The sequence below is a fragment of the Aotus nancymaae genome, unplaced genomic scaffold (genome assembly GCF_030222135.1).
Source record: "Aotus nancymaae isolate 86718 unplaced genomic scaffold, 86718_ANA_hifiasm-v0.15.2.pri h1tg000019l, whole genome shotgun sequence".
In the NCBI taxonomy this organism is placed as follows: domain Eukaryota; kingdom Metazoa; phylum Chordata; class Mammalia; order Primates; family Aotidae; genus Aotus; species Aotus nancymaae.
Genome location: NW_026988431.1, coordinates 43,439,028 through 43,461,529, shown reverse-complemented (window position 1 = coordinate 43,461,529; position 22,502 = coordinate 43,439,028). Strand labels below are relative to the sequence as shown.

The following is a 22,502-nucleotide window of genomic DNA, read 5'->3' as shown; positions in this document are numbered from 1 at the left end:
GGGGTACATGTGCAGAACATGCAGGATTGTTGCATAGGTACATACATGGCAATGTGGTTTGCTGCCTCCATCCCCCCATCACCTATATCTGGCATTTCTCCCCATGTTATCCCTCCCCAACCTCCCTATCCCCCGCTCTCCCTCCCCTATTCCCCCGCAACAGACCCCAGTGTGTGATGCTTCCCTCCCTGTGTCCATGTGTTCTCACTGTTGACCCGCCTATGAGTGAGAACATGCAGTGTTTGATTTTCTGTTCTTGTGTCAGTTTGCTGAGAATGATGGTTTACAAAGGACACTAACTCATCGTTTCTTATGGCTGCATAGTATTCCATGGTGTATACGTGCTACATATTCCTTGTCCAGTCTATCATCAGTGGGCATTTGATTTGGTTCCAGGTCTTTACTATTGTAAACAGTGCCGCAGTGAACATATGTGTGCATGTGTCTTTATAATAGAATGATTTATAATCCTTTGGGTATATACCCAGTAATGGGATTGCTGGGTCAAATGGAATTTCCATTTCTAGGTCCTTGAGGAATCGCCACACTGTCTTTCACAATGGTTCAACTAATTTACACTCTCACCAACAGTGTAAAAGTGTTCCTATTTCTCCACATCCTCTCCCGCATCTGTTGTCTCCAAATTTTTTAATGATCGCCATTCTAACTGGCGTGAGATGGTACCTCAATGTGATTTTGATTTGCATTTCTCTAATGACCAGTGATGAGCATTTTTTTCGTATGTTTGTTGGTTGCATGTCTTCTTTTGAAAAGTGTTCATGTCCTTTGCCTGCTTTTGAATGAGTTTGTTTTTTTCTTGTAAATCTGTTTAAGTTCTTTGTAGATTCTGGATATTGGCCCTTTGTCAGATGGGTAGACTGCAAAAATGTTTTCCCATTCTGTTGGTTGCCAGTTCACTCTGATGATTGTTTCTTTTGCTGTACAGAAGCTCTGGAGTTTAATTAGATCCCATTTGTCTATTTTGGCTTTTGTTGCCAATGCTTTTGGGAACAACTAAAAGTAATAATTTGGAATTTCAAAAAAAATTTTTTTTTTCCATAAAAACTCTAACATAAAGGAACCAGGTCCTTGTTCTAAACTTTGGAGTAAAGACTGAGGGAATACAACATCTAATACGTAGTTACCCATTACTGTGACTTTTTTTTCCCCTTTTCCTATTTTAAAATATTGTTTTAGGTTTGATGTTTTTATTATTTGACAATTATTTTGAAGGCTGTTACTTACTGTGCATTTGTGTGCCAGATACTTAACTCAATGTTTTGTCCTCATACCCTAACTTGCTAAATGAAAATTTTGCAAATGACTGTAAGGTTTGAATGAAGCAACCGAGGTTCGAATGAGGCAACTGAGGCCAGTTACTGGAATAAAGAAATTTAATCGGCTCCTGGGCGAGGTTCTGCCGTCCGACAGGAGGGGCCGGAGAAGTCACGCAGACTCCTCTCAGAGGTGGGGTTTTATAAGGAGTGGAGGCGTTTGATTGACGGTGGGAGAGCAGGACGTGGACGTGACAAGCTGCTATTGGCAGGTAGGCGGGATTTCTGGCGCCCAGGGGTAGTGGGACCTGGACGGGACAAAATGCTATTGGGCAGGTTCCGGTGGGGCTTCTTTTGAATTTTGGCGGGGTTTTCCAACGGCGGACTAGGTGCTGAGTGCAAAGCCTAGTGTTGAGTGCAGATTTGAGTGCTGAGTGTAGAAAGTTACATGGCGGAGCTAGGTGCTAAGTGTGGGGCTTGGTGCTGGGCGTGGAGTGGTGACATAGTTTCTAGGCGCAGAGAGGGGTGGGCATGTCTGAGCTCCCGGCGAGGCGACTGGCCTTACAAATGACCAAGCAGGTTTAAAAAGGTTAGAGCCATACAGTTACCTCAAATTCCAAACTCTGCTTAACTAACTACCATGGTAACTAACCTTTGATGTCCTGTTTCTCAGGCATGTGGTTATTTTTTTTTTATAAAAAAAGAGGGATGAGGTATCAGTAATCATATCAGTAGAAATTATGAAGTATCATTTCTACTTTGGAAAATAAACGGTTGAATTCAACGTCAACTGATATCAATAAAACTAGGGAGCTGGTTATAATACTGATCATCATCAGTTGATGTTGAATTCAACCGTTTATTTTCCAAAGTAAAAATGCCTATTTTTTTTTCCTGATTATGAAAATTTTTAAAAGGGCAACTTAGAAAGTGAAATTTTCCCTTGATACACCATAATTTACAACAGGGTACCAAAATGTACACTGTTTATTTTTTTTTTTTTGGAATAATTTTGGCAGCAGTGTAAACTTTTTTTGGTAGATTACCTAACTGCAGGTGAGTGGTCAGTTACCTTGTATAAAATTCTAAGGTGATGTGATTTTTCTGATCTCAGTCAGTCATTATCCCTTTATAGGGTGTGTGTGTGTGTGTGTGTGTGTGGCTAATATGGTAAGTAATACTGTTGAACAAACATTTACTGGATCTTAAAGTGGAAAACATGTTTATTAACATTCAAACTCCCTTCATACAAGGCCATATAAAAATTCTTAGCATTTTGATTATACATTAGTCTACATTTTCTACATAGTTACAATGATGTATAATTTAGCTTTTCATAATACATTGTTTCAATATATCATTAGTTCTGTTAAACATAAGTCACTTACTTTCAAATCCAATACTTGAACAGTTTCCTATGTACATAGTAGCAGGGCTAATTAGCATAAGATGCTATTTATTAAGAGGTATATGATCTGAGTATTAACAGTTGCTGAAGTTTGGTATTTTAATGCAGCATTTTCTTTTTGCTTTGATAACACCACAAAACCCTTAAGGATACTGAAATTTAGTAAGTAAAGTTCAGAAACATTACTTTAGCTGCTGAATGAAATCTCTACATAACACTATAGTAATTAAAATGTTAAAAAAAAAAAAAGTGTTGAAATCTGCACTAGTATAGACTACTCCTGTCAGGATAAGAGTGCTTTGGAACAGAAAGGGAAAAGACAGCTTTGGGTTTCTTTGTGCTGATAGGAAAGGCGCTGAATTAACTTGTTGGCAGGTTGGGTAAATGCCAGAACATACTCCAACTCAACTCTAGGTTAAACTTTATGGAGGTGGAAGCTGGGTTAGTTCATGCTAGGTGGCTGTAGCACTGACCTCATGTGTAAAACGCAAAACACTTAAATACTGTGATCTAGGTCTTAATTGCAAGCTATACTGAGGATTTTTTTTTTTTAATGTTTTGGCTATACTTGCATTCCGAAAGAAGAGCTGAGTTGGTGCTTGAGTTACAGCACCAGTCTATTAGTGAATGAAGTACACTCTTGCAGATGATAAATACCAGATCAAAAGTCCTGTTTCAGTAATTTGATTAAATTGTAGAATACTAAAAAATGTTATTTCTACAGAAATCTTTGAAGGGAGCAAAAAAAATCGAATTACAGTATATACCTAAATATTTTAAAGGGAAATGAACCAATCTTCTTCTGAAAGTCAAACAGTATTTGCTATGTTGTAATCCCGTTCACCATTAGACTGCAACTGGACCACTACATCATGTTCATTAATTTCATTTTCTGCATCACTGCTATCGGTATCTTCATTGTCATCTTCCTCATAGTCTGAAGATTCTGTCATGTTCTGATGTGAGCGGGATTCTGACAAAGCCCCAAAGGACTGGGCACTGACAGAAGCTAAAGGTCTAAGTAAAGGGGTGTGTTCTGTCACTTCATTTTCTTCTTGACTACTATCTGTGTCAGAGTCTGAATCACCTTGAGAAGGAACAACTTTTTGCTTGCACACTGGACAGGTTTTTTTGGTTTTAGTTAGCCAAGGGTCTACACACTTGCAGTGATAAGCTGTTGAAGCAAAATACACATCTTTAGTTAGTATGCTGTGGTTGAGAATTTTATATTTAATCTCCTGCCTTATTCTGTATGTATCATGTAGGGAAAGGAGAAGAAAGTTTATAATTTTTAAAAATATACCTACATCCTTGAATGAGACCACTACTTAGTACAGGGCCTGGCTTATGGTATGCTAATAACTATTTTCTGTCTCTTCCCCTGGAATATGGAACCTAAATATAAATTGCTATATGTAAACTCGAAGCAGTATGTAATTACTCGTACCATGGGAACAGGGAAGGATTCTCAGCTTGTCTCCATCTTCATACTCATCCAGACAAATGGCACATACATCATACTCATCTCCTGTAACAGAAAACAGAAAATATGTAAAAAGTATTTTTTCACCTTTCAAACTCTTCAGGTTAGTCTTCTTCAGTCAGTTATTGCCTTATTATCTTTGAATGATGCCTTTTTGCAGACTCAAGGATCTGCTTAAGACCTGAAGTTTCAATTTAAGTAATTAACATTTTACCTAAAATAATTAAAAATAGATGTCAAATTTGTTTACCTTATCTTCGCAAAATATGTTAATAAGAATCATAACTATATCAGTGTTTTACCTGACCAAATGCTAGTTTTGAAATATTTTATGCCACAGAACAAAATTTCACTATTAAAAATTTCAAAGTCTCTGGGTCATTTTTAAAATAAAAATGGAAACATAAGAATGTACTCAAATGTTTAACTATATTTAGCAAATAAAAACAGATTTGAAATGTGTCACACTGGGCTTCAAATCTCCAACATTTATGAAGCTCTCTGGTGCATGGCAAGTTGCTTAGTGTTTGCTATCCAGTTCTTTGTAAGTAAAGATTAACTTACCTTGTGGCCTTGTGGGTTATAAGGATGAAATGAGCAAAGGGCCAGACACATAGGTACTTAATAAAGGGTATGTACTATTAATGTTGCCTTTTTAATTAATTGTCTTACTGTGCAATTTACCACTTTTATAATCATCATAGAGGTTTATTAATTCATAGCTCTTTTTGGAGTTCTATGTTTTCTAAGTTTTTAAGGGAACTAGTAGTTTTTTAAATACAGCAGCTTTTTCAGTTAATAGTGGCTTAGACACCACTGTGAGTGCTTGAAAGCACTTTTGTGAGCTTTTTCCATTAAATTAGTATGTTAGATAAAAACTTACAAAACTGTTAGGGAACAAAAGAGAGTTAAATTCATTACCTATCCCACACGGAGGGGTAACAACCTTGGAAGACATACCAGAAATAAAACCATTATCTAGATAGGATGAACATGACACAAAAAGGTACTGATAGTTCTTATGAAACAATCCCTTTAATGTTCTAGTCATTTAAAACAGCACATTCAGGAGGAGTCTGAAATAGAAAGCTTTAATGAAAATTACTAATTTTTGTCCAGTATCTTGAATTTGGTTACTGTAGTATCTAAATTACATTCTGTAATAAATGCATGTGTGCCTATGTTAGAACCTTGTGTGTGGAATTTGGTGAGACTTACTTTGAGTCACATCACCTTGTGAAAATGCCTTCTAGACTGTGGCTCAAAGCTGTGCCAAGGCTTTAAGGCTCTTTTTATTGAGGTAGGGTGATTAGTGTGTATTATCCATGTGAGCCCAATGTGATCACAAGGGTTTTGAAAAGCGGAAGGAGGAGGGAAGAAAGTTCAGAGTCGGGCGATGTGGTTACAGATGCATGGTAAGAGAGATCAACTACTGGCTTTGAAGAAGGGTCACAAGTCAAGGAATGTGAGTGACCTTCAGAAGCTAGAAAAGGTAAGGAAATGGATTCTTTCCTGGAACCTCCAGAAAGGAACACAGTTCTGCTGACACTTTGGTTTTGGCCCCATGAGACCTGTGTCAAACTTCTGAGCTACAGATAATATATTTTTGTTGTTTTAGGGCACTAAGCTTGTGGTGATTTGTTATCACAGTAATAATAGGAAACTAATACAGGAATATTTGTCTGGTTATCTTTAACTGTATGGACTTGATGCTTTGGAGTCACTGAGCTTTCTTATCCTTTGAATTGTTTCAAGCAGTAGATTTATATTAATCTCCCATATTTTCTTGCCATAGCACTTACTTTGAAGATGACAGGTCAAGATTTTAAGGTACAGTTTGTGATCATGGACCAAACTGGAGCTTAGTACTCTGTAGAGAATTAACCTTTATGGACTTGGACTTGTGATGAAAAGGTAAAGCATACATTAGAATGTTTAGGGTTCCCATCCTGGTCCTTTTATTTATTAGCTATGTAACCTTTTGTAAAACACTTACCTTTATATTTCAGTTTTCTCAAAGGTAAAACACAAGTATTAACATAATTATGTATTAGGGATGTTGTAAGGATTAAGAGATAATACAAGTAATTTTACATGGTGTTTCATACATACAACTCTTAACCAATTTTTACCTAGTAAAACTAGCTGATAGTCGTACTTGCTTATCACATGGTAGACAGCTATGGCTAGAAGGCTATTCTCTAACCAACCATATGCTTTTGTCTCACCAGATGATCAAGTGCATGCTTAAAAAAGGCTAGCAGCAGTGGTCATTGAGCCTGTTTGTTTTACTTAGGGTAATTATATAATTTAGTTAAATATTCAGCAGTTTATAAACTGTGAGTGTAAAAGACTTCTAGTTTTATTTGAGAGCTAGGTTGAATGTATTAGAAACACTTTTAAAAAAAAAGCTAGTTGCTCCCCTTAACTCAACCCTAGATCCAAGATGGCCAAATAGGAACAGCTCTGGATTGCAGTTCCCAGTGAAAATGAAGAGGGTGAGTGATTACTGCATTTCCAAACAAATTTTTACTGCCCGCAGACTAGGAGATTCCCGGGTGGAAAAGCGCCACAGGACCCAAGCGTGGCTGTTTGATCTGGTGCAGCGGGTCTCCACGCAAAAACTCAAAGCCGGGCGCCTTTTCAACTGGCGACTGGAACGCCTGGGAGGCAGAGTTGCCCGTTCAACTGAAAAAAAGGGTACTGAAACAGGGAGCCAGGCCAGGAGATTCCCAGGCGGGAAAGTGCCACGAGCCCCCAGTGCAGCTGTTTCAGCCGGCGCAGCGGGTCTCTGCACGAAAACTCACACAAATCCAGGTGCCTTTTCAACTGGCGACTGGAAGGCCTGGGAGGCAGAGTCACCCGTTCAACTGATAAAAAGGGGACTGAAACAGAGCCAGGCCAGGAGATTCCTGGGCGGGAAAGTGCCATGAGCCCCCAGTGTGGCTGTTTCAGTCGGCACAGCGGGTCTCCACACAAAAGCTCACACAAATCTGGGCGCCTTTTCAACTGGCGACTGGAACGCCTGGGAGACAGAGTTGCCTGTGCAACTGAGAAAAAAGGGGACTGAAACAGGGGGCCAGGTGATCTGGATCGGCCAGTCCCACCCCGACAAAAGACCAGCAATCTGAAATGCTCTGGACTGAGAGTTTCACAGCAAGCACCGGTGGACCCGGACAGTCCAGCTCTGGAGGGGAAGGCATCTGTCACTACTGAGGCGGTCTGCCATTACAGAGGCAGACTGCCATTACCGAGGCAGTTCTGACTATACCCCTATAAACAAAACTGCAAGGAAGTTCACACAGCAGCTGAGCAGAGCCCATGGCAGCTCAGCAACGCCTCTGCTGGAAGACTAGGCTACCTCCTCACTAGGCAGGGCATCTCTGAAAAAAGGCAGCAGCATGACAGAAACTTATAAATAAAGCCCCACCTTCCTGGGACAGAGCACCTGGGGAAAAAAGGTGATTATGAGCTCTGCTGCAGCAGATGTAAACGTTACCTGCCCAGCAGCTCTGAATAGAACAGCGGAGCTCACAGCTCAGCACTTGAACTCCTATAAAGGACAGACTGTCTCCTCAAGCAGCTCCCTGACCCCCGTATATACAAAGAGTCACCTCATAAAGGAGAGTTCAGGCTAACATCTGGTGGGTATCCTTTTGGGACAAAGATATCAGAAGAAGAAACTGCCATCAACCCTTACTGTTCTGCAGCCACTGCAGGTGACTCCAGGCAAGCAGGGTCTGGAGTGGACCTCCAGCAGTCCTACAGCAGAGGGGCCTGACTGTTAGAAAGAAAACTAAGAAGCAGAAAGAAATAACTTCATCATCAACAAACAGGACGTCCAATCAGAGACCCCATCTGAAAGTCACCAACTACAAAGACCACAGGGAGATAAATGTACAAAGATGGGAAGAAACCAGCGTAAAAAGGATGAAAACACCAAAATCAGAACACCTCTCCTCCTCAAAGGAATCACAGCTCACCAGCAAGAGAACAAGACTGGATGGAGAATGAGTCTGAATTGACAGAAACAGGCTTCAGAAGGTGGGTAATAAGACACTTCTCTGAGCTAAAAGAACATGTTCTAACCCAATGCAAAGAAACTAAGAACATTGAAAAAAGGTTTGATGAAATGCTAATGAGAATAAACAGCTTAGAGAGGAAAATACATGGATTGATGGAGCTGAAAAACAACACAAGAACTTCGTGAAGCATACACAAGTTTCAACAGCCGAACTGACCAAGCAGAAGAAAGGATATCAGAGATTGAAGATCAACTCAATGAAATAAAATGAGAAGGCAAGATTAGATAAAAAAGAATAAAAAGAAATGAACAAAGCCTCCAAGAAATATGGGATTATGTGAAAAGATCTAATCTACGTTTGATAGGTGTACCTGAATGTGACGGAGAGAATGAATCCAGGCTGGAAAATACTCTTCAGGATATTATCCAGGAAAACTTCCCCAACCTAGCAAGGCAGGACAATATTCAAGTCCAGGAAACACAGAGAACACCACAAAGATATTCCTCAAGAAGAGCAACCCCAAGGCACATAATTGTCAGATTCACCAGGTTGAAATGAAGGAAAAAATGCTAAGGGCAGCCAAAGAGAAAGGTCGGGTTACCCACAAAGGGAAGCCCATCAGACTCACAGCAGATCTCTCAACAGAAACCCTACAGGCCAGAAGAGAGTGGGGGGCCAATATTCAACATCCTTAAATAAAAGAACTTTCAACCTAGAATTTCATATCCAGCCAAACTAAAAGTTTCATAAGCGAAGGAGAAATAAAATCCTTTACAAAAAAGCAATTGCTCAGAGATTTCATCACCACCATGCCTGCTTTACAAGAGCTCCTGAAAGAAGCACTAAACACAGGAACAACCAGTACCAGCCACTCCAAAAACATACCAAATAGTAAAGCGCATCAACACAATGAAGAAACTGCATCAACTAACAGGCAAAACAACCAGCTAGCATCAAAGTGGCAGGATCAAATTCACACATAACAATATTAACCTTAAATGTAAATGGGCTAAATGCCCCAGTCAAAAGACACAGACTGGCAAATTGGATAAAAAGACAAAACCCATTGGTGTGCTATATCCGGGAAACGCATCTCACATGCAAGGACACACATAGGCTCAAAATAAAGGGATGGAGGAAGATTTACCAAGCAGATGAAGAGCAAAAAAAGGCAGGAGTTGCAATCCTAGTCTCTGATAGACTTTAAACCAGCAAAGATCAAAAGAGACAAAGAAGGACATTACATAATGGTAAAATGATCAATGGAACAAGAAGAGCTAATGATCCTAAATATATATGCACCAAATATAGGAGCACCCAGATACATAAAGCAAGTTCTTAATGACTTACAAAGAGACTTAGGCTCCCACACAGTAATACTGGGAGACTTTAACACTCCATTGTCAATATTAGACAGATCAATAAGACAGAAAATTAACAAGGATATCCAGGACTTGAACTCAGACCTGGAACAAGCAAACCTAATAGACATTTACAGAACTCTCCACCCCAAATCCACACAATATACATTCTTCTCAGCACCACACCACACCTACTCTAAAATTGACCACATAATTGGAAGTAAATCACTCCTCAGCAAATGCAAAAGAATGGAAATTTTAACAGTCTCTCAGACCACAGTGCAATCAAGTTAGAACTGAGAACTCAGAAACTCACTCAGAACCACACAACTTCATGGAAACTGAACAACTGGCTCTTGAATGTTGACTGGATAAACAATGAAATGAAGGCAGAAATAAAGATGTTCTTCGAAACCAACGAGAACAAAGACACAATGTACCAGAATCTCTGGGATACATTTAAAGCAGTGTCTAGAGGAAAATATATAGCAATAAATGCCCACATGAGAAGCAAGGAAAGATCTAAAATCAGCACTCTATCATCAAAATTGAAAGAGTTAGAGGAGCAAGATCAAAAAAACTCAAAACCTAGCAGAAGACAAGAAATAACTAAAGACAGAGCAGAACTGAAGGAGATAGAGACACAAAAAACACTTCAAAAAAATCAATAAATCCAGGAGCTGGTTTTTTGAAAAGATCAACAAAATAGACCACTAGTCAGATTAATAAAAGATAAAAGAATAATCAAATAGATGCAATAAAAAACTATAAAGGGGATATCACCACAGATTCCACAGAAATACAAACCACCATCAGAGATTACTACAAACAACTATGCACATAAACCAGTAAACCTGGAAGAAATGGATAAATTCCTGGAATCTTGCATCGTCCCAAGCCTAAACCAGGAAGAAGTTGAAACTCTGAATAGACAATAACAAGGGCTGAAGTTGAGGCAGCAATGAATAGCCTACCAACCAAAAAGAGCCCAGGTCCAGATGGGTTCACAGCCAAATTCTACCAGACGTACAAAGAGGAGCTGGTACCACTCCTTCTGAAACTATTCCAAACAATCCAAAAAGAGGGAATCCTTCGCAAATCATTTTATGAGACCAACATCATCCTGATACCAAAACCCAGCAGAGATTCAACAAGAAAAGAAAACTTCAGGCCAATATCCATGATGAACATAGATGCAAAAATCTTCAATAAAATACTGGCAAACTGATTGCAACAGGACATAAATAAGCTTATCCATCATGATCACATAGGCTTCATCCCAGAGATGCAAGGCTGGTTCAACATACACTAGTCTATAAACGTAATTCACCACATAAACAGAACCAAAGACAAAAACCACATGATTATCTCAACAGATGCAGAGAAGGCCTTCGACAAAATTCAACAGCCTTTTATGCTAAAAACTCTCAATAAACTAGGTATTGATGGAACGTATCTCAAAATAAAAGCTATTTACGACAAACCCACAGCCAATATCATACTGAATGGGCAAAAACTGGAAGCATTCCCCTGAAATCTGGCACTAGACAAGGATGCCCTCTCTCACCACTCCCATTCAAGATAGCATTGGAAGTTCTATCCAGAGCAATCAGGCAAGAAAAAGAAATAAAGGGCATTCAGTTAGGAAATGAGGAAGTCAAATTGTCTCTGTTTGCAGATGACATAATTGTATATTTAGAAGACCCTATCATCTCAGCCCAAAATCTCCTGAAACCGATAAGCAACTTCAGCAAAGTCTCAGGATAGAAAATCAATGTGCAAAAATCACAGGCATTCCTATACACCAGTAACAGACTTAAAGAGAGCCAAATCAAGGACGAACTGCCATTCACAACTGCTACAAAGAGAATAAAATACCTAGGAATACGACTAACAAAGGATATAAAGGACCTCTTCAAGGAGAACTACAAACCACTGCTCAACGAAATAAGAGAGGACACAAACAGATGGAGAAAAATTCCATGCTCATGGTTAGGCAGAATCAATAGCATGAAAATGTCCATACTGCTCAAAGTAATTTATAGATTCAATGCTATCCCCATCAAGCTACCAATGACCTTCTTCACAGAACTGGAAAAAACCACCTTAAACTTCATATGGAACCAAAAGAGAGCCCGCATAGCCAAGTCAATTCTAAGGAAAAAGAACAAAGCAGGAGGCATCATGCTACCTGACTTCAAACTACAAGGCTACAGTAATCAAAACAGCATAGTACTGGTTACCAAAACAGAGATAAAGACCAATGGAACAGAACAGAAGCTTTGGAGGCAACGCCACACATCTACAACCATCTGATCTTTGACAAACCTGACAAAAGCAATGGGGAAAGAATTCCCCATTTAATAAATGGTGTTGGGAAAACTGGCTAGCCATGTGCAGAAAGCAGAAACTGGACCTCTTCCTGACACCTTACACTAAAATTAATTCCAGATGGATTAAAGACTTAAAACATAAGACCTAACACCATAAAAACCCTAGAAGAAAACGTAGGCAAAACCATTTAGGCAAGGACTTCATGATTAAAACACCAAAAAGCATTGGCAACAAAAGCCAAAATAGACAAATGGGATCTAATTAAACTCCAGAGTGTCTGCACAGCAAAAGAAACAATCATTAGAGTGAACTGGCAACCAACAGAATGGGAAAAATTTTTTGCAATCTATCCATCTGACAAAGGGCTAATACCCAGAATCTACAAAGAACTAAAACAGATTTACAAGAAAAAAACAAACCCATTCAATAGTGGGCAAAGGATATGAACAGACACTTTTCAAAAGAAGATATATATGAGGCCAACAAACATGAAAAAATGTTCATCATCACTGGTCATTAGAGAAATGCAAATCAAAACTACATTGAGATACCATCTCACACCAGTTAGAATGGCGATCATTAAAAAATCTGGAGACAGATGCTGGAGAGGATGTGGAGAAATAGGAACACTCTTACACTGTTGGTGGGAGTGTAAATTAGTTCAACCATTGTGGAAGACAGTGTGGCAATTCCTCAAGGACCTAGAAACAGAAATTCCATTTGACCTAGCAATCCCATTACTGGGTATATACCCAAAAGATTATAAATCATTCTATTATAAGGACATTTGCACACGAATGTTCACTGCAGCACTGTTTACAATAGCAAAGACTTGGAACCAACCCAAATGCCCATCGTTGATAGACTAGACAGGGAAAATGTGGCACATATACACCATGGAATACTATGCAGCCATCAAAAACGATGAATTTGTGTCCTTTGTAGGGACATGGATGAATCTGGAAACCATCATTCTCAGCAAACTGACACAAGAGCACAAAATCAAACACTGCGTGTTCTCACTCATAGGTGGGTGTTAAACAATGAGAACACATGGACACAGGGAGGGTAGCGTCACACACTGGGGTCTGTTGGGAGGAGAGGTCGGGGAGGGATAACATGGGGAGAAATGCCAGATGTAGGTGACGGGGAGGAAGGCAGCAAACCACATTGCTTATGTATGTACCTATGCGACAATCCTGCAGGTTCTTCACATGTACCCCCCAAAACCTAAAACGCAATAAAATACATATGTATTTTTTAAAAAGTGCTTAATAAGTGTTATTTTTGTTACTATTAGCACCATGCTAGAAAATTCTGTTGCTTAGTTTGGTTCTAAACTGGGGATGATTTTGCCCCTCACTCCCCAAGGACATCTGGTGATATCTGCAGACATTTTTGGTTTTCATAACTGAGAGTTGTTGCTGCTGGCATCTTATGGTCCAGGGATGCTGCTAAAGATCCAAAAATATACTGAACAGCCCCCTAAACCATCTAAATGTCAGTAGTGCTGAGGGTGAGAAACCCTCATAGAAACCCCTGTAGGCTAACAAAACTTTGCTAGTTCACTAGTGGATAAGATGTCAGAAGAAGTTGTGGAAGAAATCAGATTTATGTCTGTTACATGAAACAATAGGACACACTTCTGTCTGGAATGTGTTTGGCACTGTTGTAGAATAGTTAAAGAAAAATTTAATGAAGGTACTTTTAAAGTAAATCTCATCAATCTGGGAATGTTAAAACATGTAGGTGGACAGAACTTGTCTCCCCACTAAACTTGTTCATCCATGATTTTTCCCCACTTCAAGCCCCAAACTTTGGCTCATCAGATAGAGCAAAAGCATTGGCCCTTCGTAACAGGACTCAGACAGAGTCCTAAGCAGCCAAGGCAGTGGCATGAACTGATCAGGCCTAAGAATATCTTTGATTCTTCTTTTCCTTAGAGCCTGCATACAATCTGTCCCCAGATCCTGTAAACTTTTTAGTGCAAAACATATCCTGAATCTTTCCCCTTCTCTCCATCACCTCAGTTACTCTGGTCTAATAGTCTAGATTATGCTAAGAGCCTCTTCTCTCGTCTCCCATCTATTCCTGGCCCATGTAGTTTTTAGCAGCCAGAGTGATCTTTTAAAAATGCATATCACATCATGCCATTCTAACTTAGATGGCTTCCCTGAGAATAAAATCTGACCTCCTTATTATGGCCTTCATATAGCTCTATATGATCTGATCCCCTACCTCCCCCTCCTGTCTCATTTCATACCAGTCCACCCTTCATGCTTCATCCATGTTGGCCTTCTTTCAGTCTTTGAATAAATATGAAAGTAAGTTAGATGGGAACCTGCATTTGGCCAGGCTGTAACAAAAACATTTGGATATAAAATTAAATTTAGAAAGAGGAATCACCATTTCTAAACATGGCTTAAAACTGAGCTAGCTAATCTAGTCACAGTGCAGACAAACTGGCGTAGAGCTTAATTGTTCAATTCTATACCAAACTAGTCTGGGTATCAAGTAAACCAAGAATAGGTTTCCTCAAAGTAAAAAAAAAGAGATTGAAGATCCAAGGTCAAATACACATAGATTTCACTAGTGATAATGACTTTACATATGTATTATAAATAATCTGCCCAGGGATGATGCATCATTGGATTCATGAGTTGGCACTTACTCGCAGCTTCTGCCAGTGAAGAAAACGATAGCAGCTTTTTTTCTTAGTATTGATTTCTTTCTAATTGCCTTGTAGTCCAAGGGTGTGTTTGGAATGAATAGCAGCTTTTTTTTTTTTTGTAGCGAATAAAAAACAAATGAATATTATTTTTTTCTCTGTACCAGTTCCCAAGAAATCTCAACAAAATAAAACAGGGTAAAATATTTTTAAAGCCAAATTTGCCTGAGAACTCTTTCTGATTATTTCCAAACCCTGGGCAAAGGAACTAATATTTATTATTAAAGTTAGATTAAAAGCTGCTAAAATGTAGTTATAAAAAAAGAAGTACTTTTAATAGCTATAATTAAAGTTAAAAATTATAAAAATTAACTATTGCTCCATTTTATGAAATCTACTAAAATTCTATGTTGCTTTTTCCAGTCTCTGAAATCTTTCCCCTTCTGTACATATTATTTTTTAAAATCTCAATGATTAAGCCATAAAGGAAAAATGCCTGGTAACTTAAAATGTCAGATATGAAATCCACTTGTCAGATATGAAATCCACTTTTATCATTTATAGTTCAGAGATCTGGCTGTTTTAATATACTAATGGGGCAATGGAGACAGCTCCCAGAGAGAGCTGCTTAATAGAGGGACTGTTAAGTGAAAACATAAGGCTTTTCCATCTGTTAGAAAACAGTATGTGGTAACCAGTTCTTATGGTTAGATACATTAATCGAATGACACAGGAAATACAGGACACTACATTTTGCTAGAAGAGCTATTTTTGAGGAAAAAAATGAGTAATGAAAAAATTTATAAGGATGCTAGCTGCTTCAAAAGCCAGAAAACAACTCAAAGGCTATTACTGTTTTATATGTGCTAGAAATGGGTAAGTGAATACTTAAACTGTTTAAGTATTAATCAGCATGAACATTTCTGAAAGAGCTTCAAAAGTGAAGATGAATAAGACAGGAGGATTTAAGATCCTGTCCCCAAAGTATGGTAGATATGAAAGTTTACAGATTATTATATTCCAGTTGTTTTTAAAGGTTTCTGTGAATTGTATTACAAGCTATACCAATGGAAGGTATTTCCAAATGCCAAATTCTTTTTGGTTCATTGGCAAATATTTCCAAAACAGAAATACTTTTTAACACAACAAAGCAGTTGAATACTACAATAGTTTATTTTATTCTTTTTCTGTTTTTTTGCAGGTGGGGAAGGAGAAAGTGTAAGGGTGGGAATTTTATAGTAATACAAATGCTACATAGTCCTCTAGCATTTCCACTAATTCTAAGCCTATAGGAATTCTTTTAAAGACTTCCATGGCTTCCATGGTACTATGAGTGGTATGAAAAGTACCCACAGAGTGTTCTACACTGCCCTCTGTGTGTTCAAGTACATGCAGTAAGGAGACAACTGCAACAACCAAAGGGATTTTTTTTAAACATCTACGTATATACCTTGTCAAAACCATTAGAGCATGCCAGAACATGGTATAACAAATAAACCTTTTACTTAAGATGTCAAATCTCATGATCACCAAAAAATTCTAAAGCAAAAATACAGCTAGCCCAAACTTAACTGTTATTGAAATTTCAAGTGTAATGGTTTTATTTTCCAACTGCTTCATGATTTTGGCAATCTTCTCTCTTTTTTTAATCATAAAATATGTTTAATGACTGAATTTTGATGACACTAATATTTTATTTATGGTTTTTATTTAAGAGGTTGTTTTGCTTTTATAATAATAGTTTCTACTTTGTTGAGTTCTATGTGCCAGGCACAATTGTAGGCATTTTTCATAAACTGATTTAAATCTCTCCCACCACACACCTTGTGAAGTAGGTACTATGTAGTTACATTTACACTTGAATGGTTGTTCAGTGAGGTTAAGAAACGTGTACAAGGTCACACAGCCAATAAATGGGGGATCTAGAATTCCAGCCCAGGTCTGTTGGGCTCTAAAATCTTGGCACAGTCTTAACTGTTAGGTTGTATTGTCTCCTAGGTTATGTATGTAGAATTTTTGGTTATATTTAAATATTCACCTTTGATTCACAGTAAGAAATACACTTAAGCAGCTACCTATTTACTTAGAGATGAAAATGTTTCCAAATTCATAAGCCAGAACACATTTTTCTTCAGATATTTAACACAGAGAAGGGATGAAGACCATTTCTTATTCCCCTCTCCCATGGTTTCATATTTTTATAAACATTTCTAGAGTGCTACACAATAGCAGCTATATTCTGCAACTTTAATTAAAGGTCAAACATTTCTTACATATTCTGATGATGGAATGATAGTGCATGCGCTAAAACAATTAGATGACTCCACCAAGGGAAAGAGCATTACGTTAGCAACTCTTCAGGGGAAATGTGTTAGTGAATTATTTCATGAATGGAGTAAGAATAAAATGATTGTCTTAGAGGCCATAAATAAATCCATTTAAGTTAAAACTCAAGTCTAGGAATTGATATCTGCTTTGGCCAAATTTCATTTTGGGTAATCTAGCTTTAAAAAAAAAATCTAACTTTTCCCTATAGTATTTTAAATGGTCATTTTATATTACTTTTATTGGTTCTAACTTGGTTGATATTATCTATGCCGATTAACCCAAAACCTTTCTGAATAAAGATTATCATCCTCAAAAGAAAAACGAATGGCAAATATTGTGCCAGATCTCAAGTACTTAAAAAGCATTTCCTTGTACTAAGTACAGAAGGTTCATTATTCTTCTTTCATTATTCTTTTTCAGGCCACTAGGAAATGAGAGTGTACAACACCCTTCCAGAGCCAGCTTCAACAAACTCAAATTTATGTACATCCTAGAATACTAGTGTGTTCCAATCTAAAACTTGTTTTTCTTTTCCTTCATATAAAAGAAATTAAATTTTAAAAAACCGTCCATCTCAGGTATACTTGGGGTACTGGGCCTACATTATTTTTGCATAAAGCCGAATTGCTTCTAGATGACTTCCGCTTGTTGATTAGATTTGTTGCAGCTCTCAGAGTGGCAAAGGTGACTACAGAAAATCATACATAAAATATCCTTCTAAACAGTGCATACAAATCAATAATAAAATAATATGATCCCAATAGAAATGTGAACAAAGGGATGCCAGGTTACAAAAGCAGAAATTATGGGTAATTTACCTTGTTAATGTAGAATATGATGAAATGAGTATTATCATATACTGCTAGTGGACTTGAACTTTCAGCTAATTAGTTTGTCTCAAAAATGGTCTTTCCCTTTCTCTTTGACATAGTGAGTTAAAGAAGAGAAGGAGAAGTAGGGGTGGGGTGGGGGGAATGACAAGAAAAGGAGAATGGGAAGAGTGAAAGCCATGAAATGGTAGTGACTGAAAAGAGTAGGGTAGTATTTACAAGATAGTGTTTGGAGTCGGGAAGTTGAATTGCAGCCCTGCCACTTACCTTTAGCTGGCTGTGTACCCTCAGGTAATTTACTTAACCTTTCTAAGTCTCATTTTCCTTATCGGTAAAATAGACAGTACTTTCCTAATTAGGCTGCTCTGAAAACTAACTGAATTCATGTATGCAAAGTACACTGTTTGCTTTTATACTACATAATAGTATGTGTTATATGCTTATAAGACCTGAAATGCAAAATTATCAAAATCTGATTTGGTGCAGTGCCCATCCCAATCCATCTTAATCCCAAATAACCCATTTGATACAAAGAACACTGACTTCAGTGGAAAGAGGCATGGTTCTCCTGAGCAATTACAGCTACAGGCAAATTATAAAAGAGTGCCATGATACAGATCAACCTATAGCACCAACTCTCTCAGTCTCCTTCAGTCACAGCAGTACAGACCTTAGGATCTTTATCTCTGGACATGCAGTAATAAAATAGTTCCTTTTCAAATAACTCAGGAAAGCACTGATTTCTTAGGACCTTTAGCCATGGTAGTAATTCCTCACCCAACCTGCATCCTCAGTTATTTCATTGCTTTGTGGCCCTTCTGAAAAGTATTCCTTTAGAAGAACTGAGAAATATTCCCTTTTCTGACAGACGGCAGATACAGAGTCACAACTGAGCAGAAACCCTGAGTAGGAAACCACCACAAGAACCAGTACTGGCAGCAAAGCCTGAACTGTAATAAACAAATTGCCACAGACTCAGTGTGGACAAGTTTTAGAGTTAAAAACTTCCAGGGGACCCAGTGCTTTTGTGAGTTTTACCTCCTGGAGCTCCACCAGGAAAATCTCAGGTATTGGGGGTAGTCAGGAGACACATTCTATTCTGAACAAGGCCTTCCCCCAAGAAAAAATATTTTACCAGATCATAATCTACTGTGGTTTTAGAATCTAACTGACCAACTCCAGGGCAAAAACCAACTCCAGCCAGCTCTAACTTTCTATGTGGAACAGAAAATACCCAACTCCAGCTCTCTCCAGCCATCTGGTCCCACCTAATTCTGGGAAAAGAAGTGAAGGTCACTTGTGAAGTTCAGACCTAGGGCCACAGCCTCACTTAAAGACTCTAACAGGCCAAGCATGGTGGCGCACGTCTATAATCCCAACACTTTGGGAGGCTGGAGTGGGAGGAGCAGTTGATAACAGATGTTCAAGAACAGCCTGGGCAACACAGAGAGACCCCATTTAAAAAAAAAAAAATTAGCTGGGCATGGTGCTGTGTGCCAGTAGTCCCAGCTCTGAGCACAGGAGGTAGAGGCTGTAGTGGGTGAAGATCATGCCACTGCATTCTAGCCTGGGTACCAGAGTGAGAGCTTCACTCTGTCCTAATTTTTTTAAAAAGTTGATATATAATCATAAAATTATAGAATGTTTCCCTTCCCCTATACCTCACTACCACAGGACTAATGGTCTATTTACTGCAATAGACTAATTTACAGTAGGTCTATTTACTACCAATAGACTAATGGTCTATTTACTGCAATTCTTTCCACCCAGTACATCATGTCCAACTTTGAACAAAAAATTAACAAAGCATACTAAAAGGCAAAACCACAACTTGAAGAGACAGAACAGGCATCACAAACACAGTCAGATATGGCAGGAATGTTGGAATTATCAGATCAGGAATTTAAAACAACCACAGTTAATATTCTAAGGGCACTAGTGGAAAAATTAGGCAACATGCAACAATGGTTGGATAATGTAGGCAGAGAGATGGAAATTCTAAGAAAATTAAAAAGAAGTGCTAGAGATCAAAAACACTAACAAAAAATGAATGCATTTGATTGGCTCATTAGTATACTGGATAAAGCTTAAGAAAAGTATCTCTGAGTTTAAAGCACATGTCAGTAGAAACTTACAAAACTAAAAAGCAAAGAGAAAAAAGACTGAAAAAAGAACAATATCCAACAATGTGGAACAACTACAGAAAATGTAACATATGCATAATTGAAACATCAAGAAAATTAAAAGAGAAAAGAACAGAAGCAATAAATAAAGTAATAATGACTGGGAATTTCCTGAAACTAGTTTCAGACACCCCACCACAGATCCAGAAAGTTCAGAGAACACCAAGCAGGATAAATCCTAAAAAAAGCAAGAAGAAAAAATAAAGGAAGAGGAGCAAAAAGAAAAAAAGAATGAAGAAAAATGAAGAGAATCTGAGGGACTTACAGCATCAAATAGAAGAAAACGTGTATTATGGGAACCTCAGAAGGAGAATAAAGAAAGGGGTAGAGGACCTATTTGAAGAAATAATGGTCGGAAATTTCCCAAATCTGAGAGAAATGGATATATAAATTCAAGAATCTCAGATAATTCCGACCAGAATAAATCTAAAGGGATCTACACTGAGACATATCATCATATTATAATTAAACTGTCTAGTGACAGAGATCTTGAAAGCAGAAAAAAAAAAAAAAAAGCAAGTAAGTACATACAAAGGACCTCATATTAGATTCTAAGCAGACTTAGCAGAAACTCTGCAGGCTAGGAAGTGGGGTGATGTATTCAAAGTACAGAAAGAAAAGCAGTGTCAATCAAGAATGCTATGTTTAGCAAAAGTGCCCTTTCAAAAAAAAAAAAAAAGAAATTAAGACTTTCCCAGATAAAATTTGAGGGAGTTTATCATCACTACTAGAAATATTCTATAGGAAATTCCAAAAGAGCACCTATAAGTTGAAGTGAAAAGATGATAAACAGGAACAAAAAAACCATACATTAATAAAAACATAAGTCCCAGGTAAAGGTAAATAAATAGACAAATATAGAACCTGTATGATTGTAATGTAGGTGAGTAAATCACTTATAAATCTGGTATAGAATTTTTTTTTTTTTCTAGACAGGATCTGGCTCTGTCACCAGGCTGGAATGCAGTGGCATGATCTTGACTCTCTGCAACTTTTGCCTCCCAGGCTCAAGCCTTCCTCTTGCCTCGGTCTCCCAAGAAGCTGGGACCACAGGCACTTGCCACCATGCCTAGCTAATTTTTGTGTTTTTTGTAGAGCTGAGGTTTCACCATGTTGCTCAGGCTGGTCTTAAAACTCCTGAACTCAAGTGATCCACCCACCTTGGCCTCCCAAAGGGATGCAATTATAGGCATGAGCCACCACCCCTGGCCCAGAATTTTTTTAAAAGCATAAAAAGTAATTATCAATCTATATTAAATGATGAGCAATGTAAAAACAGGCAATTTGAGTGATCTATAATATAAAATGGGATGCAGAGAGACATATAAAGGAGCATGCTTTTTGTATGTGATGTTAATTTGTCAGTTTGAAATATTTAAATATTTAAAATTTGTCAGTTTAAAATAGATCATTAGAACTTTTAAGATGTTTTATGTAATTGCAAGGGTAACTATGAGGAAAATACCTGTAGAATACATACAAAGGGAAATAATGGAATCAAAACATCACTAGAAAAAAATAAAAAAATAAACACAGCGAGAGGAAAGACAAAGCTATAAGACAGACAAAAAACAATGAACAAAATTAATACTAAGTCCTTTACTATCAGTAATTACTTTAAACATAAAAGGATTAAACACACCAAAGTAATACTAAATCCTTTCCTATCAGTAATTATTTTAAATGTAAAAAGATCAAACATACCAAGACATAGGTTGATTGAATGGCTAAAAAATTTGAGATCCAACTATAAGCCGCCTACAAGAAACTCATTTTATATCTAAAAACACATGGGCTGAAAGTGAAAAGGTGGAAAAAGGTATTCTATGCAAATGAGAAACTGGAGAACAGGACTGGCCATACATATATATATCAGACAGAATAGACTTTAAGGGAAAAAAAAAAAAAAACTATTGTAAGAGAAAAAGGGAGACATTATATAATGACAAAATGGTAAATTCACCAAAAAGATGTAACAATAAATACATATACATCTAACATCAAAGCAGTCAGATAGGTGAAGCAACATTGACAGAACTGAAGGAAGATGGCCAGGCATGGTGGCTCATGCCTGTAATCCCAGCACTTTGGGAAGCCAAGATGGGTGGATCACCTGAGCTCAGGAGTTCAAGACCAGCCTGGCCAACATGGTGAAACCCCATCTCTACTAAAAATACAAACAATTTCCCAGGCGTAGTGGCAGGTGCCTATAAGCCCAGCTACTCAGGAGGTTGAGGCAGGAGAATCACTTGAACCCAGGGGGAGGAGGATGCAGTGAGCCAAGACCACACCACTTCACTCCAGCTTGGGCAAAAGATTGAAACTCCATCTAAAAAAATTTTTTTTAAAAAGAACTGAAGGAATAAATGAGCAGCAACAAAATACTAACAGGCAACGTCAATACCCCACTTTCAGTAAGAACAGAACAACCAGACAGAAGATCCAACAGAAGACACAGATGACTTGAATGACTCTCTAGACCAATTGGAACTAACAAACATATACAGAACACTCCACCCAACAACAGGGAATACATATTCTTCTCAAGTGCACATGTAATATTCTCCAACAGAAACTACATGTTAGGTCACAAAACAAACCTTAAATA

The 22,502-nt window shown here is 38.0% G+C and overlaps 1 protein-coding gene across 2 annotated transcripts in view; it reads right to left on the bottom strand.

Moving 5' to 3' along the window:
• Positions 1 to 2,479: 2,479 nt before the first annotated feature.
• The window catches only part of RNF13 (ring finger protein 13), a 167,319-nt gene continuing 147,296 nt past the window's right edge, over positions 2,480 to 22,502 (bottom strand). For both annotated transcript variants that reach the window (XM_012437070.3, XM_064378793.1), the window contains exons 9-10: positions 4,130 to 4,210; positions 2,480 to 3,856 (exon numbers count right to left, since the gene is read on the bottom strand). In XM_012437070.3, the coding sequence (XP_012292493.2) occupies positions 3,492 to 3,856; positions 4,130 to 4,210 (446 nt within the window). In that variant the 3' untranslated portion in view covers positions 2,480 to 3,491. The remainder of the gene's footprint in view (positions 3,857 to 4,129; positions 4,211 to 22,502) is intronic.